The following is a 16,045-nucleotide window of genomic DNA, read 5'->3' as shown; positions in this document are numbered from 1 at the left end:
TGATGTTCTTTACCTCCAATATCATAGTCTAATAGGTCGTAAGCTGACAATAGAATAACAGGCCTATGTTTCGCAAGTTATCACATTAAATGAGTAAGTAAACTTTATCCATACACATATTTTATAGTTAGCTATTTTCACAAGACATTTGCTAATACTGTAATTGTAGAACATGTGATCTACTATTTTTGATCAACGTATCAGATACATTTCTTTTTTTTAATTTTCTCTTTTTTCCTCCCCAAGTTTAAGGGGAAAGTTTCCCTCCCTCGCCCCATTCCGGCTACAAATTCCCGAGATGTATAGTAGTATTGCACCAGCCGCGTTTTTTTTCTCTCTCTCTTTTTTCCATTCCCGTGGGTGAGGTTAGGTTAGGTCAGATCAAAACCCTTAATGCAATTTAAGAGTCGGAAACAAATCAGTATGAGATTTATTTTCACGAAGCTTCCACGGTTACTTTTCAAGATATGTCGTCCCGCTTTTTTCAAGGAAGGTTTCAGTACTCGGTTACAGTTTGAAATGATGCATCTCGGCTCTTCCTAAGGCCACTGGGGTTACAAAACAAACCGTAAAAGATCATACTCTAGAGCTCGTCAATCATGAACTTATTGCGCTCACAAAATATGTTCCGAGTATATCTGTGCAACACTAGATGAACGAGCTTTCTTGGGGGATTAGGGTCATATTTGTCGTAAATTAGCTCTCTCAGTTTTGAGCTCAAAGCTAAATATATTAAATTAAAATGAAGGAGCTTAAATCAGAACTACTGGCATGGTACCTTCACCATACAAAAGTCAAATGAGATTAGGCTTTGTGATAGTATGCTTTGCAAACAACTGGCATGAGTAGCTTTGTCATGCTGATCCTCAGGTTATTGTTTTAGAACTGTAGTACCAAGCACATCTTGATTTACATGAGCAGAGACGCAACGCACGTCGAAAATCGCTGATCGATCCGTTCAGGATTTTTTTTTTTTCAATAAAAGAATACTGAATATATTTGACCCGCTATCTCTGGTAATAAGACAATAATCTCGTGAACCGGCAAATATTCTACGGCATTTGTACATATATTCTCACATATTACAATGGCATTCACTTTGTCACAATACGTAGCACGCTTTATCATCAACAGCGTTTGCTAGTCAGTTCTCTCTCTCCTGCCAGTTAGACGTGAAAGTCCCTCTCTCAATTCTTGTGTTCGTAACTTTCCGCCCTGCATCTCATTTGGTCTATGTCTTTATGTAGGGCACATGCCTTTGTTTTATTGTACTGTGCTTAGGATGTTATAGTTCTGCCCGCAATTAGTTTGCGTTACAACCTATAATGGTTGTGTGTCATTATCAACTATAGACAAACCAAAATGACTACGAACATGTAGCACAAACGTTTACGACTTGCCACTTCTCCCAGATTTGATTCATAAAACCTTGCCCTTAATTGGAATGTCGTGTGGATGTGGTAAACGATGCCATATCTTACTGATACCTGGTCAAAAAGGGCAAACACCTTGATGGAATTGTTCTGCGTTTCTAAAGCTGACGACGTGTAATGAGCGAAAGAACTGAGATTTGATGATCTATAGTAAGAAAAATTTAAGGTAAACGAAGAATTGAAACTATACATTTTAATTGTTTTGATGACAGGGTAGGATAAGGACGATTTAGTTTCTAATAATCAAATAATCTATACAAATTCCCAATAACTAGCCCAAACTCACCGATGAAAATAAATGATACAATGCAATAAAAAAATTAGGTCGGCCTTGTCCCGAACGGTCTATTCTGGAAAGGCGGTGGGATGGGTAATTATAGGATTTTATGACCAGATTAAGAACCCGGAATTGAGGATGCAGATGAACGAACAGTGGTCGGATTATGAGTCGGGAAGAAGGGGTTTGGCAACGTAATGAATGGCAGCCATGTTCGTAGTCATTTTGGTTTGACTGTAGATATTTCGTTGTAATTACTTTTCCTGTTTCATGGACGTTGTTACCTTTTATTGTTGTGGTCTATTGGATTTTCAAAATTTAATTGTGAGTCTTTTTTGTTACTTTGAATTACGTCTAAAAAATCCTTCTTATTATCTTCTTTCTATAGACATTATTAATTTTATACATATCTGCAAATACCCTCAGTAATTCTGTAACATTTGGTTTTCGTCACTTTGGGATGATAAATGGTAAATTAGATTTTTGTCATTCGTTTTGTTTCTAGCTAAAGAGCATGATGCACTTCGTCATTTTTAAATATATTTATAATATTGCTGCCTAGGGAAGAACCTTTTATCTTTAACATAACATAATGACAATTCTCTGCTTAGTTGCTATTAATTTCGTATATTTATATATATATATATATATATCTATATATATGTATATATATAGATATATATATATATATGTGTATGTATATATATATATATATATATATATATATATATATATATATATATAGAGAGAGAGAGAGAGAGAGAGAGAGAGAGAGAGAGAGAGAGAGAGAGAGAGAGAGAGAGAGAGAGGTTATGTGTGTGTCAGCTAACCAATTTTCATCTGGTATCGTTAGACAATAAACAAGATGCTTAATAATTTACTTTTTTAGCTTTTTCATTCCCTGATTTAGAATAAAATTTTCATCTAGAGTCATTATTTGCGATCAAGACTATCCCCATCCAGAACTGAAGTGGCATAGTAGGTAAGAATGAAACTAGTCGGTTACCAAAATAATTTAATAGTTGCAAATAATCCGAATAGAATACTTTAGTGGGCCTAATGATAACAGTAAAGCTTCATAACCAATGACTTTGCGGAGATGTTAGTTCCGCCAGAAGGTTGTTTTCGCCTTTGATTTGGTGAGGGATTTAATAATCCTCGCCCTGTTCCTCATCCTCGCCAACAGTGTCGAGACCGACCTCTTCGTAATCCTTCTCGAGGGCTGCCAGATCCTCACGGGCTTCGGAGAATTCACCTTCCTCCATACCCTCGCCTACGTACCAGTGGACGAAAGCGCGTTTGGCATACATGAGGTCAAACTTATGGTCAAGGCGTGCCCAGGCCTCGGCGATGGCAGTGGTGTTGGATAACATGCAGACGGCGCGAGACACCTTGGCCAAGTCTCCGTTGGGCACCACGGTGGGAGGCTGGTAGTTGATGCCTACCTTGAAACCAGTGGGACACCAGTCGACGAACTGGATGGACCTCTTAGTCTTGATGGAAGCGATGGCGGCGTTCACGTCCTTGGGGACGACGTCACCTCGGTACAACAGGCAGCAGGCCATGTACTTGCCGTGGCGGGGGTCGCATTTTACCATCTGGTTGGCGGGTTCGAAGCAAGCATTAGTGATCTCGCCGACGGAGAGCTGCTCGTGGTAGGCCTTTTCGGCGGAGATGACGGGGGCGTAGGTGACGAGGGGGAAGTGGATTCTTGGGTAGGGCACCAAGTTAGTCTGGAATTCGGTCAAGTCAACGTTGAGGGCACCGTCGAACCTCAGGGAGGCAGTGATAGAGGAGACGATTTGACCAATGAGACGGTTGAGGTTAGCATAGGTGGGTCTCTCGATGTCAAGGTTTCTGCGGCAGATGTCGTAGATGGCTTCGTTGTCGACCATGAAGGCGCAGTCGGAGTGCTCGAGGGTGGTGTGGGTGGTGAGGATGGAGTTGTAGGGTTCGACGACGGCGGTGGCAACCTGAGGGGCGGGGTAGATGGCGAATTCCAGTTTGCTTTTCTTACCGTAATCAACGGAAAGCCTTTCCATCAACAGGGAGGTGAAACCTGAGCCAGTGCCACCGCCGAAGGAGTGGAAGACGAGGAAGCCCTGGAGGCCTGTGCAGCTGTCAGCCAGCTTCCTGATGCGGTCGAGGACGAGGTCGACGATTTCCTTTCCGATGGTGTAGTGTCCACGGGCATAGTTGTTGGCGGCATCTTCCTTTCCACTGATCAGTTGTTCGGGGTGGAAAAGCTGGCGGTAGGTACCGGTACGAACCTCATCTGCAAAGGTACAGATGATGTTGAAAATCTCCCCACTATATATATATATATACGTATATATGGTATATACACGCATACCTATATACCTATATATATACATATATATATATATATATATATATATATATATATATATATATATATATATCACTGAAGTTTAAGAAGTGCAACTATCTAAGTTATCTAAAAGTTTCTTGCATTCGAGTAAATTTATGGTTTTAACCCCTTTACTGACTTCGTTCTTCCATTGATAATGACGGTCGTCAGCTTCCATAATATTGCACTTTAAGTTTTGTACCAGAACCCGTAAAAATTCAAAGAAGCAAATATACCCACCAACTACAGAGGGTTCAAGATCGACGAAGACAGCTCTTGGGACGTGTTTACCGGCACCGGTCTCACTGAAGAATGTGTTGAAAGAGTCGTCGCCTCCTCCGAGAGCTTTATCTGATGGCATAGAACCATCGGGGGCAATACCGTGTTCGAGACAGTAAAGCTCCCAGCAGGCATTGCCCATCTGGCAACCAGCCTGGCCGACGTGGATGGAGATGCACTCACGCTAGAAGAGATGAAAGATGTCATGAATGAGAAAATGAAGAAAATAAGATTACATGTGGCTATCCAGGAAAGACGAATGTCACAAAAAAGAAATAGAAACAAAGTCAACTTGTATATGAATAAAAACAAATGTAAGTACGAGAGGGAATTTTCAAGTTTAATAATAACAGTGATGAGAAGAAAAATAAACGACTAAGGTCAACCTCTACCTTCCTTCAACCCTCCGAGCATCAACGCTAATTACGAGATATATTATTAATACAGAATTCCTAAAACGGGACCGCTCCCAACCCCACACCTCCATTACAACGCCTACGCGAACCTCACAAGGAGAGAGAGAGAGAGAGGCGCTGATAAGTATTCCCCCACCCCCCACCCCCCTCGGCCCCTAGCACTGCTAACCTTAAATAGTAAAAGGAACTAGGAATGGGTAAAATACGCATGAATATTAAGAACCTATTTCATTGCAACCTTATGCTATTCTTCGGATTTATCTACTCTGTTTCTCTCTTTAAAGATCTTGCTTAGAAAAAATAAAAGGTTTCTGTCTGAGAATTGTTTACTCTCTCACTCTCACCATAATTTCTATATCTATCTTTTATTATAAATAAATCCCTTATGAGATATAAGCGAACGTTTGAGGAATAACTCTCTCTCTCTCTCTGACTGCTATCTGGTTCGTCCCTGTATTTACCTCTCTCATTCATATAAAGCAAGTCATTGAAACCGCTCCCTGTCTCACTTATCGCCTCATTAAAGTTCTGAATGGCTCTTTGATTTCTTACGAGTTGGTAGGTTCCTTTCACTAGATTTATCAAATAACAGCAGGGATGAATTGGAAGTTGATTAGGTTATATCCCCCCCAAAATTTAACTTTTCTTATTAAAAATAGGCTTCACTTACAAACTAATTTCAATTTTTTTTAACTACTCCCATACAAATGAGTTTATTCGATTGACAATGGGAAGCATATGAGAAAATAATGAAAATTCTACTCATCCATTTGATGATGAGTGCCAGTTACTGAAATTAGTCTAACAGAATATGGCTGAAAACTGCTTGCACAAGAACAGATGGAGTCATGGCAGTTCATCTACTAAAATTCCTTCGCTCAGCGCGCTTGCGGGAGGTGGGCGGAGTCATGTTGAAAACTAATGACCCTCATATGCTTAGCGGCCAGGTGTGACCTAAGTTTCTCTTTACCTCGTGAAAATAAACTTTTCTAGCATTTTCTTTCTAATAAAGGTTGTATGTTTTACAAAGAGTGGATATATGCTCTTTCAAGACGGGAAAGTTAAGATGGGGTAGAGTAATTCTATTCAAAACCCAAAAGTTGAAGTAATCTGTCCGGAACCACTTCATTGCTAAGTACTTTCACTTCGGATCTCGCCACTGTCACCTGGTATCGTTTTGCAATAGTCCACTATTTAGAAATTTAGTTTAAAGCTATCACTTCTTATTGCCGTTTTTAAGATAACAAAACTTTTGAAACCAATAATTAATTCATTGAACTGTATAGCTTTTGCTTAGCAAATATTGCGAGAAAACTTTAAGAAATGCGTTGTTTATTTAGCCTTAATTTCAAATATATCTCGTGACAAGAACTTCCCAGATGAATCCAGTCATCTAAAACATTTTTCAGCTTAATTTTTTCGAAAACTTAAGATAGGCATAGCATCACCACGAAAACAAAAGCTCTCAGACACTTACCATTTTGAATAGTTTTTGGTAGTAAAACGAAGAGGCTTAAATAAAGCTCCTGAGCCCAGTCGCGTCTAACCGTTTGGCGTTAGCGCAGTAGAGGATCTGACGAAATCCACCTGTGCCTTACGTTATATACCCACGATGACGTCACACCCACACGAGAAGAGTTCTCCTAACTGATTGGCTGCTGGAAGCCGGGCACTAGTGGCGTAGGTGGGTATGTGTGGGCTGCTCGTTTGTGTACATACACGTAAAGAAGGCGAAGAAGTGGCCTTGTAAAGTTAGTAAAGAAATTTCTCTCCTTTAATTATAAAATCTACATACACTACTTCAAAAGGTCAATTTACAATCAAATCAGACAAGAGCCAACGCATGATCTTGTGGCAAATGGGATAACTGAATTCACGCTCGATTTAAGATCCAGTTGTGTTGAACACACACTCTCTCTCTCTCTCTCTAAATGCATGAAAAGCGTTTGCCTTATAGTGGTAAAAAGTCCAGAAGTCTATAACGCTGTGGGCTATATCTTTCTGCCTTAGTTCCCAAAGTCTGGTGAAAAGAAGGAAAATAACAAAAAAGCAAATGACTTACTCTCTGAGGCTATGACCAGAAAAGGCTTTACTCCATTCTCGCTTGCTGGGTGAATCACTGACAGGCAGTGGGCGGAGAACAGCATCACACGCCCTTCGACGCCCATACATATTATCTTTTTGTTTAAGGAATTGGCTGGATTTGTGAATTCGACCTCTTCACACACACACACACACACACACACATATATATATATATATATATATATATATATATATATATATATATATATATATATATAATATGCATAAATAAAGGTTTTTTGCCACGAAGGAAAAAAATGAAAAAGCGAGATAGCCAAGTACTTTCGGTACTGTTCGGACCCTTTACTGAGGCAAACTCATTTTTTTCCTTCGTGGCAAAAAACCTTTATTTATACATAGCATCACGTTTTATATACTTCGTGATCAAGTTATTCATATATATATGCATATATATCTATAGACAGATAGCTGTGTCTGTGTGTACTTCCGTAGTTTTAAGTGAATCTCTAGACAACTTGTTGCAAGAGAAAAATTATATTAATAAATAAGAGTAATATATATATACATATATATATATATATATATATATATATATAATATATATATATTATAATACATCATAAGTATATAGGTCTGTGTGCTTGCGTGTATGTTTGTGAATTGCTAGATTACTTGATTCAAAAGAAAGCAGAAAAAATAATAATAGTAAAAGGGCACGTGTCACGTCCTTGTTTCCTGGAGACTAGGCTTGGCCCGTTTTAAACAACTAGCTAGTTGCCTTTTAGTCAAAGATTAACATTTCTCCAAATTTTAAGAATAACTTGTGCATGTTAAAATGGATACTATATCTCCTCTTTACAACAGTTTTTAATCTCACTTATTCATTATATTTCAGGCACAACTGAAAACTTTCCTTCAAATTCTTTTCCAGCCCTGCAGCTCTCCGTAGAAGAACGGCAAAATCCCTGAGACAGAATGTTTGCAAAATTAGAACATTTTTTTGTGCTGAAGTCAAATCAGGTAATTGGAACAGGTACTTAAAGGACGATATATAGGTACATCATACACACTGCTGTTATACTTTGGAGTTTTCATTGTTTTGTTATTCTGATACTTAGAATGTCAGTTATTTTCCACTTATTCAACTGCCTGACCAGATTTAAAAGAAAAAGAACCTGATTGCCATGGAATGCAAACTAATTCCTGAAGATGTAACCCTTAAATATAGAGGGTATAGGATAAAGGCGACAAATTCTAGCGCGTAGCTTTTAGAATGGTGAACTTCCATCCCTGGTCTTCACTAATACATTAATATACATTATTACATCCTAATGCCCGTGGTTTTCTTGAAGTATTTTTTTAAGCAATACCTACTTCTCTCTTTACACTTGGATCTTAAGAGGGTTAGGAGATTTGACAGTCGAAGGATTAGCAGTACTAATCTATGCGTTGGAGATAAGGGGTTTTATCTACTTTACAGTGGCTCCTTTTATCTCTTATCATCAAGAAAACAAAATACTGTAATAACGCAGTCTACTTTGACTAAACGTCTTGGTTAAACCAGTGAGTGTTCCTACCTATTATTACACACTGCCGTGTAAGTTAACTTACTGGTCTTAAAACAGGATAAAAGAATTTAATGCTCCGTTCTTACAAAAGTAAACCAAGAACTTACGTTTCTCCCTTATAAAAATGGTCTTGCTTTATAAACATATTCCAAGCTATATTCAAAAAAGCATGAGAGCTCAGCGGTCTAGTGGTTTTAGTAGTAACTCATTACAAGTTAGCAGTGTCATTACTTTTCAGTTCTGGTGATATTTTCATTCATAATCATAAACGGACTTCATGTCTACAAACAGCATTTTCCATAAATGTAAAAGTGATAAAACCTATAGTAGCACTTTTTACCAATAAGTGAATGAGATCTGCAAAGAGACATAAATGTATCTTAACGACTTTCAGTCATAAATTTAAGAAATTATTTTCAGTGGACTGATATGAAGATTCCTGACATCCGTCACGATTGCAGGAAAATAACGAAGGAAGTAAAGTGGAACTTAAATGCGATAGTCTATTTAAAGCGATGACGGAAAGGCGATCAGTATTCGCTCCAATAGACCAATAACCTGCACTGCATAAAAGTGCAAGAAATAAATACTTGATATTGGCCCCTCCCTCACACGTTGGAGATGTTTATACAAAACACTGTTAGCAAAACTTGTCGGTGAATGTTCCATGAAAGATCCATGTTATCAATTTTGTTTGTTTAACAGATCATAGACAAATCAAAAGCATATACTTCATAATAGGATGTAAATAAGACATCGAAAATTCACGTAGGGTCAGATAAACATTTTAGGATATAACAAAATGTATATTAAATTTCGAATCTTGTTGTTTATTAGTATGATATCAATGGTATTTTTTCTATCAGTCATGTGAAAATAGTAAAATTCTTCCTAGGTTTTCCGCACTTCGTTGCTTATTTGTTATTAACATTTATTTATGTAGTTAATTACTTTGTTTTTATTGCTAATTTTTCCTTAATCTACTTTTGAATGGTAGTAAAGTGAAATATACTTGTGTAACACATACACTTACCTACGCACACATGCAGACACACACCTATATACATATACTCGTACATATAAGCGAAATCCAAGCGCTTTCTTTGACTATGTCTTAGTAAAGACGAAAGCGCTTGGATTTCTTCTGCCTATCATTTTCCTGTGGTATTCCCTTATTTAATGAAGTCACGTGCATCTACTGTGATTTTTTAAGCATACATATACATATTTATACATATATATTTTATATGTGTGTGTATGTATGTAGTATATATATATATATATATAATATATATATATATATATAATATATATATATATATATATATATACCAATTAGAAAGGATAGCTAGTAGCCTACTAATTACAGACTGTGTTTCGGGATTAAATGCCATTTTCAGTACTATAATTGACACTTGTGCTAATACAGTAATTAAATAAATCGCAATATAAAACGTACTATTACCACAAAAAAACAATCCATAAAACTTAGCACGATTACATATAGGAACACCTATGCAGCTGACTGGCCATATTCTTCTTAGACAGTTTACAATATGAGTATTGAATTAGAACTGTGGCTGCAAACATCATGTCGCCGTCCATTTCTCAATTTTCACATAACGCAGAGAAAGAATTGTTATTGTTGTATATCTCTGCATAATACGGGAGTGAAAACGTCTGATTGCCGTTGGCCTCAAGGTAGGAGGTTCATCAACCATCTAGGGGCATCTCCTCCCACCAAAAGATCCTCAACCCTCCAATGGGAGCTCCTTTGTCTAGGGACTCGTTTGGTTAGTTTGATTGTGTAATATGTTTTAGAATAGGACAGGTGAAATGGTCACGCAGTGAATCTGTACATACAGTCAATAATAGGATTCGATGGCGTCGAGATACATGGAAGACCAGTGGCATACATCAGAAAAAAAAAAAAACACTTTTTTGCTAAGAATGAGGAAATCTTTATATGTATGTATGTATGTATGTATGTGGATCATTGGGAAGACAGTTACTTAATACGAGTAGAGTCAATACTCACTGTTTTTTTCCATCTGTCCATCCGCCTGTGGTGGTCGCGCATGGCAACACTGCGTCCCGTGCTTAAATAGTTACGTTATGTCTAAATTTTAGGTAAATAAAAGGATATCTGGGTGTACATTTGCAACTGGAAAGTGTTTTAATAATTTACTGTATGCGAATTACGCCGTTAATATTCGAAATAGGATATTATATAAAGCCCGGGACGCAGTGTTGCCATGCGCAAACACCATAGGAGGATGGACAGATGGAAAAAACAGTCTAGTGGTGTTAAGTTGCGTGACATCAACAAAACTTGAGAAAGAAAATGGACTGATCTTAAAGAAGTGATATTCCAAAACAAATGACAACTGGTGGTGCAAATAGTCATACACAAAATATAGAATGATGAGGGAAATTTACCCTAGTCCTTTATTATGAAAAGATAACTAATGAATAGTTGAATAAATAAATAAATGAAATCTAGGCTTCCAATATAAAATTCAGTGTCTCGTACGCTATACGTAATAATGAAAAAGAAAATTGTCATCATACCCCATACGGTGAAAATTATGTAAATTTTAAATTCCTCTGTAACCAAATTTGCTAATCCTAAAATCCCAAGTATTTTCTTGGTAGTAGGTCACAGGAAAGGGGAATGTTATTGACAAATGAACAAAAAGTAACTGGTAGCGCGTTGCGATCTTCCAGTTTGATAAAAACAAGATATAGATGCTACTTTGTCAAGAAAAAATAAGGCAGTATACCGTGATAATTAGAATTAAACAATATAGAGATTTTTGAAAACAACAGCTATATATGTGTAAATTAAAGAAAAAACAGATATCTAAATCAAAGCTAAAGAGTCAGTTTTAACAATGCACCACTGGATGTAGGATGTATCATACATGTAGAGGATCAGGTGCTGAAGATGGATGTAGACGGCGGCAAAAGGCCCACCATAAGGAAAGGTGAAAGATGAATGATGTCTCTGATAGACACCTTGTAAGTGCCGTGAAGGTAAAGCCAGTCTGAGCGCATCGTTTTTCCACTCACTCTTGTGAGCGATTTGATGAAATTGTTAAGTTACTTTTTCAGCCCCTCTTCCTCTCCTTCTGTCTATTTGTCTGTCTATCTGTCTGAACAACAACAGAAACTTTTAGAGAGTCAAATACGAAATCCAGCGAAATTTGGCATGTTGTATATAAAAGTGCAGTCTTCATATGGCATACCAGAATAAAAGACCCAATTATGGAGATGCAATTATTTTAGAGGTATCAAAGAACTTTGATACGATAAGTGAACGAAAATACCGGTCCCTCTCTCTCTCTCTCTCTCTCTCTCTCTCTCCTCTCTCTCTCTCTCCTCCTCCTCTTCCTCCCCTCCCCTCTCCCTCTTCCCTTTCATCCCCTCCCTCCTTCCTCCCCCCCTTCTCCCTCCCCCTCCTCTCTCCCTCTCCTCATTTTTTACGATTGTTTACAGAGACCATTCGTACACTGGTCACGTACGCATGGGTTCTAATCCTTTCCCTGGTCTGCGAACAGTACTAATGTTGGCTGTAGTTGCTTTCACTCCCAAGCATAGGAAACTAGATTGATGTTTATCAATATGAACAATAGGCCACATAAACGAATGCTTGCCTGTTACTCATGCACTCTCATTCATATAGACATTATTTAGTCATAGTTACATTTATCACCGTTTTAACACCAATTTTGAGTAATGTAAATAAATTTTTTTTTAATTTTATCTATTTATTTTGTAAAGAATACTAACACTTGCTATGATTTCACATATAAAAGATACTGTATCAGTAACTTTCTGACCTTTCCAATCTGTTACAGTGTTTCGCCAAGTGTTTCTCGTTATCCATTTTGGAAAGGAACCAAGAGTATACCAGACAATTAAGTGCATACCTAAAGGAGGGGAATGAAATTGTCAAGTTCAAAGAAAGCTACATTGATGTGTGGCCTCTAGGGTCTAAATATCCTCTCCAAACTGATTCGAAAATGCCGAAGAATGTATATTACTTAAACATCATGAGAGAAAGGTATACTTGTGCAAGTACCTTAGTTGAAACTTCATATATTAACTTCATCATATGAGCAATTTTAGTCGTTCGTTGTGAATAGAACGGCGAAACATTCATGTCTCAGTAATGGTAATCTAACTTCACATGCACAGTAAACAGTGGCCATATTGACAATAAAAGCAACAGTATCAAGAACAGTAGCAATACCGACAATCTTCTGCAGACTACTCATAGTACTGGCTCCTCCATTGTCACCCAAGAACCGGCTTAGAAAGTTTGCAGTTTATAAGCTTGAGTATCTGCATGATGAAAGGCATCAGTCTCTCTCTCTCTCTCTCTCTCTCTCTCTCTCTCTCTCTCTCTCTCTCTCTCTCTCTCTTATATAGTATGTATGTATATATATATATATATATATATATATATATATATATATATATATATATATATATAAAGAGAGAGAGAGAGAGAGAGAGATGAAATACGGTGCAAGTATATAACTAACTACATTCACTCTCTCAACCTATCCAAAAGATCAAAAGAGACAATTACCCTTATGAATTATTTACCTTATCATGAACGGTCACAAGCTGTATGTCCACTGACAGTCTTGAGGCATGAAACTGGATTTTCACAACTGTTTAATTTTGCTGTCGAGAACTTTTTCTAAACCAATAAAAACCTTGATATTGAGTCATTTTAACTAACTTGCCTACGGACGTGTCAATGTTTGAAACCCTGATATCTTATATTAATGCAAATGTCTTCGGAGTAGCAAAAAATTCAAGCGAATTCTTTCACTAAACTCCCAAAAAATGGAAAGGGGAACCAAAAGGAATTTAAGCGCTGGGTGGGGTGCAGTGTTGAAGAGGGAGGACGCCAGCTGGCTTTCGTTGAACAAGACAGACACCATGGAAGTTAAGTACAACGTTATGTTGTCGCTATAAAGTGTCCTTCGTTATATGTAGGTCTCGTTTCGCCCTTGCATCTGACTTTGTGGCCCTCCTGAAGATTTGAATTTATGAATGTTAATAAATTTTTTTGGATAACCTATAAATGTCTGATACCGATTCTAATTTTCTGGGTGAGTGTTTAAAAAAACATATAGTCAAAACTACAACTCAGCTAGTGCAGATTATAAGTCCATGAACAACCGCGAAATGGTAAGGAAAACTGGGAAGAGGAAGCCTAGTGAGGCCAAATGAAACTTTGGTCCTAAAACAATAGAAATTAAGAAACAAACTGCAAAATTCGAGATAAAGAACAGATAAAGTCTTTTGTCTTCCACAAATTTCCACTCCCCTCAATCCGTTCTCATCCAGGTAGGTCTGGGACTTCCATCTCTCCTGATGCCCACAGGAACCCAGCTAACACCACACCCAGGTGTTGTGAGAAGGACATGTTTAAACGCCATCTCCAAATCTTTCATCATTATTTCATTTACAATTGGAACTTCTTCAATTTCTCTTATGAGATCATTTCCATCTTTGCCAGCTGTCTGATTCGTAATATTCTTCACAGAGCTTTCTTTTCCAAACGAAAATTTCCTTCTAGATATAATATCAATGTCACGCCATGGTTTTTGTTTACATAGCAATACAGTTCATAATAGACTTCTGTACAATCTTACATCTGTATACAATTTCAATCTATTGTATTTCCAAATGTCGTTCAGTCTGCCCATTGTTCCATTTGACCTTTTTAGGATTTCACTGAAGTCCAACTCAAGTAAACCTGTGCTGGATATTATTGTTCCAATATATAAGAAAGTTTCAACTTCATTAATCCTTTCTCCAAAGAATACTATTCAATATCTTTATGTTTATTCTGTACTCAGTACATCTGTTTTTCTTACATGTATTTTGAGTCCTAGCTCTCTGGACACACATAGCATTCTATTCAGCAAGCTTCGTATATATTGTGGTGTTTTGCTGACTAAAACAGGATCAGCTGCGTATTCTAAGTCTGTCAACTTTCTATCTCTACCCCAATCTAAACCTTCTCTTTCATCTCAAACCATTTTTTGTTTTCATTACAAAATCGAAAGAAGACAAACAGCAAAGGTGGAATAACATTCACTTATAGCACCGCAGTATTTACCGCAAATTATTTATCGCAACTTAAAGTCCTGTCTCTCCCTTATATAGAATCAACAAGTCATCGCAGTACCATGACAAAAAGTTAATAGAAAGATGACAGATTAGGTAAAGGAAGATAAAGATAATCTGATTTTGACAACCAGTATGTTTATCAAATCCGCAGATACGTTTTTCTCTGGACCGTAATTTGAATGATTTTGCTAACCCCTGTGTATATTCAGCCGAGGGACAAATAATTTCCTTCCATAGCCCAAGTCTTATTCATGAATATTATTCATTCTTTACTATAGATTTCGTGAAATAATTAAAATTCTCCAGCTAACTTATTTAGTGTCCTCAATCCAGCCACTTAACATCAGATTTAAGCGCGGCGAAAACAAGTAGTATTATGGCTGAGGAACCGGGTACTGGGAGACCAGTGGGAGATGGGCGTCGGCCTTGTTTAGGGTCGGGCCAATATTCCTCCAGGGACGTCCAAAGGGGTATCTATTATTTTTTTAAATTCTCGTCCATTGCCTTCCCTAAGGTGTAGGCGTAAACCCTATCTGAATGTGGGTGGAGTGGAGCCCTGGCTGGCTTTTTTCCTCTTCGTTCTCATTAATCCTTGGCTTGAAATGGTCATGCCACAGTGTTCCTTCTTCTTATTATATGTGAAATAGGATCTGACTGCTTCCTAAAAGTTGGTACTCAGGCGTGACATGTTGATCCCTTTTTCAAGTATCCATAACGTAACCATTTATTATAATTTTCACTCTAACCCGTCGAGTTAATATACGAATAAATGCTATAAAACTCACTAAAATAATGATTTAATCTAAATCCAATATTTCATTTTAAAGATGGGTTTGTCAAAATTTTGAAAGCACACGAAATTAATTCTTCATAAGTTCATTTCAGTTACAAGGCTATTATAGACACACTCGTCGTGCCGTATGAATGACGAAAAAGTTGCCTTAGGATACCTACTGATTCCCTAAGATTGGCATAACATTAAAATAGCATCACTTTACACCACAGCTACTTGCTCCTCTTAGCGAGCAGGAGATATGGACATGAAATCATATAGTTTGAAGAATAAAATAGGGAGATGATGGGCAGACACATTTCCCATTTTAAGAACTCTGAAGCTTGTATTTTTTATTTTTATTTTGCTGGTCCCTTTAATTGACGAGGCTCAAGACATATTACACTTCTGATTCTCAGCTATCATGGAGGGATGTGCTAGCCACCATAGGCCCTTTGTACTGTGTATGTGTGTCTGTACGTGCGCCTGTTCGTGAATTGTACTATAGGGCCCATTGTGAATATGTTTATGAAACTAAAGTGGGAGAAATAACACCAATAGAAAAAGGAAAAACGAGGAGAGGAAGAATTTTAATTACTGATGGTTTTACCAGCAGTGAGAGCTATGTCAATAAAAGAAATACAACTCATTTATGCTTTCTGTTGAATACACTTAGAAAAATAGTTTGGAAAGACTGTGTGTGCACTGCAATTATTTGTTATAAATC

At 37.4% G+C, this 16,045-nt stretch overlaps 1 protein-coding gene across 1 annotated transcript; it reads right to left on the bottom strand.

Moving 5' to 3' along the window:
* Positions 1-2,712: 2,712 nt before the first annotated feature.
* Positions 2,713-6,410, bottom strand: LOC135198818 (tubulin alpha-1A chain-like). Its single transcript, XM_064226785.1, has 3 exons — positions 6,254-6,410; positions 4,322-4,544; positions 2,713-3,985 (listed from the first exon to the last, which is right to left on the bottom strand). The coding sequence occupies exons 1-3, from the start codon at positions 6,254-6,256 to the stop codon at positions 2,859-2,861; spliced, it is 1,353 nt and encodes a 450-aa protein (XP_064082855.1). The 5' UTR covers positions 6,257-6,410; the 3' UTR covers positions 2,713-2,858.
* Between the last annotated feature and the right edge of the window lie 9,635 nt (positions 6,411-16,045).

The sequence above is a fragment of the Macrobrachium nipponense genome, chromosome 22, assembly GCF_015104395.2.
Source record: "Macrobrachium nipponense isolate FS-2020 chromosome 22, ASM1510439v2, whole genome shotgun sequence".
Lineage (NCBI taxonomy): Eukaryota > Metazoa > Arthropoda > Malacostraca > Decapoda > Palaemonidae > Macrobrachium > Macrobrachium nipponense.
The sequence above is the reverse complement of the archived record's forward strand: the minus strand, read 5'-3'. Positions and strand labels throughout refer to the sequence as shown.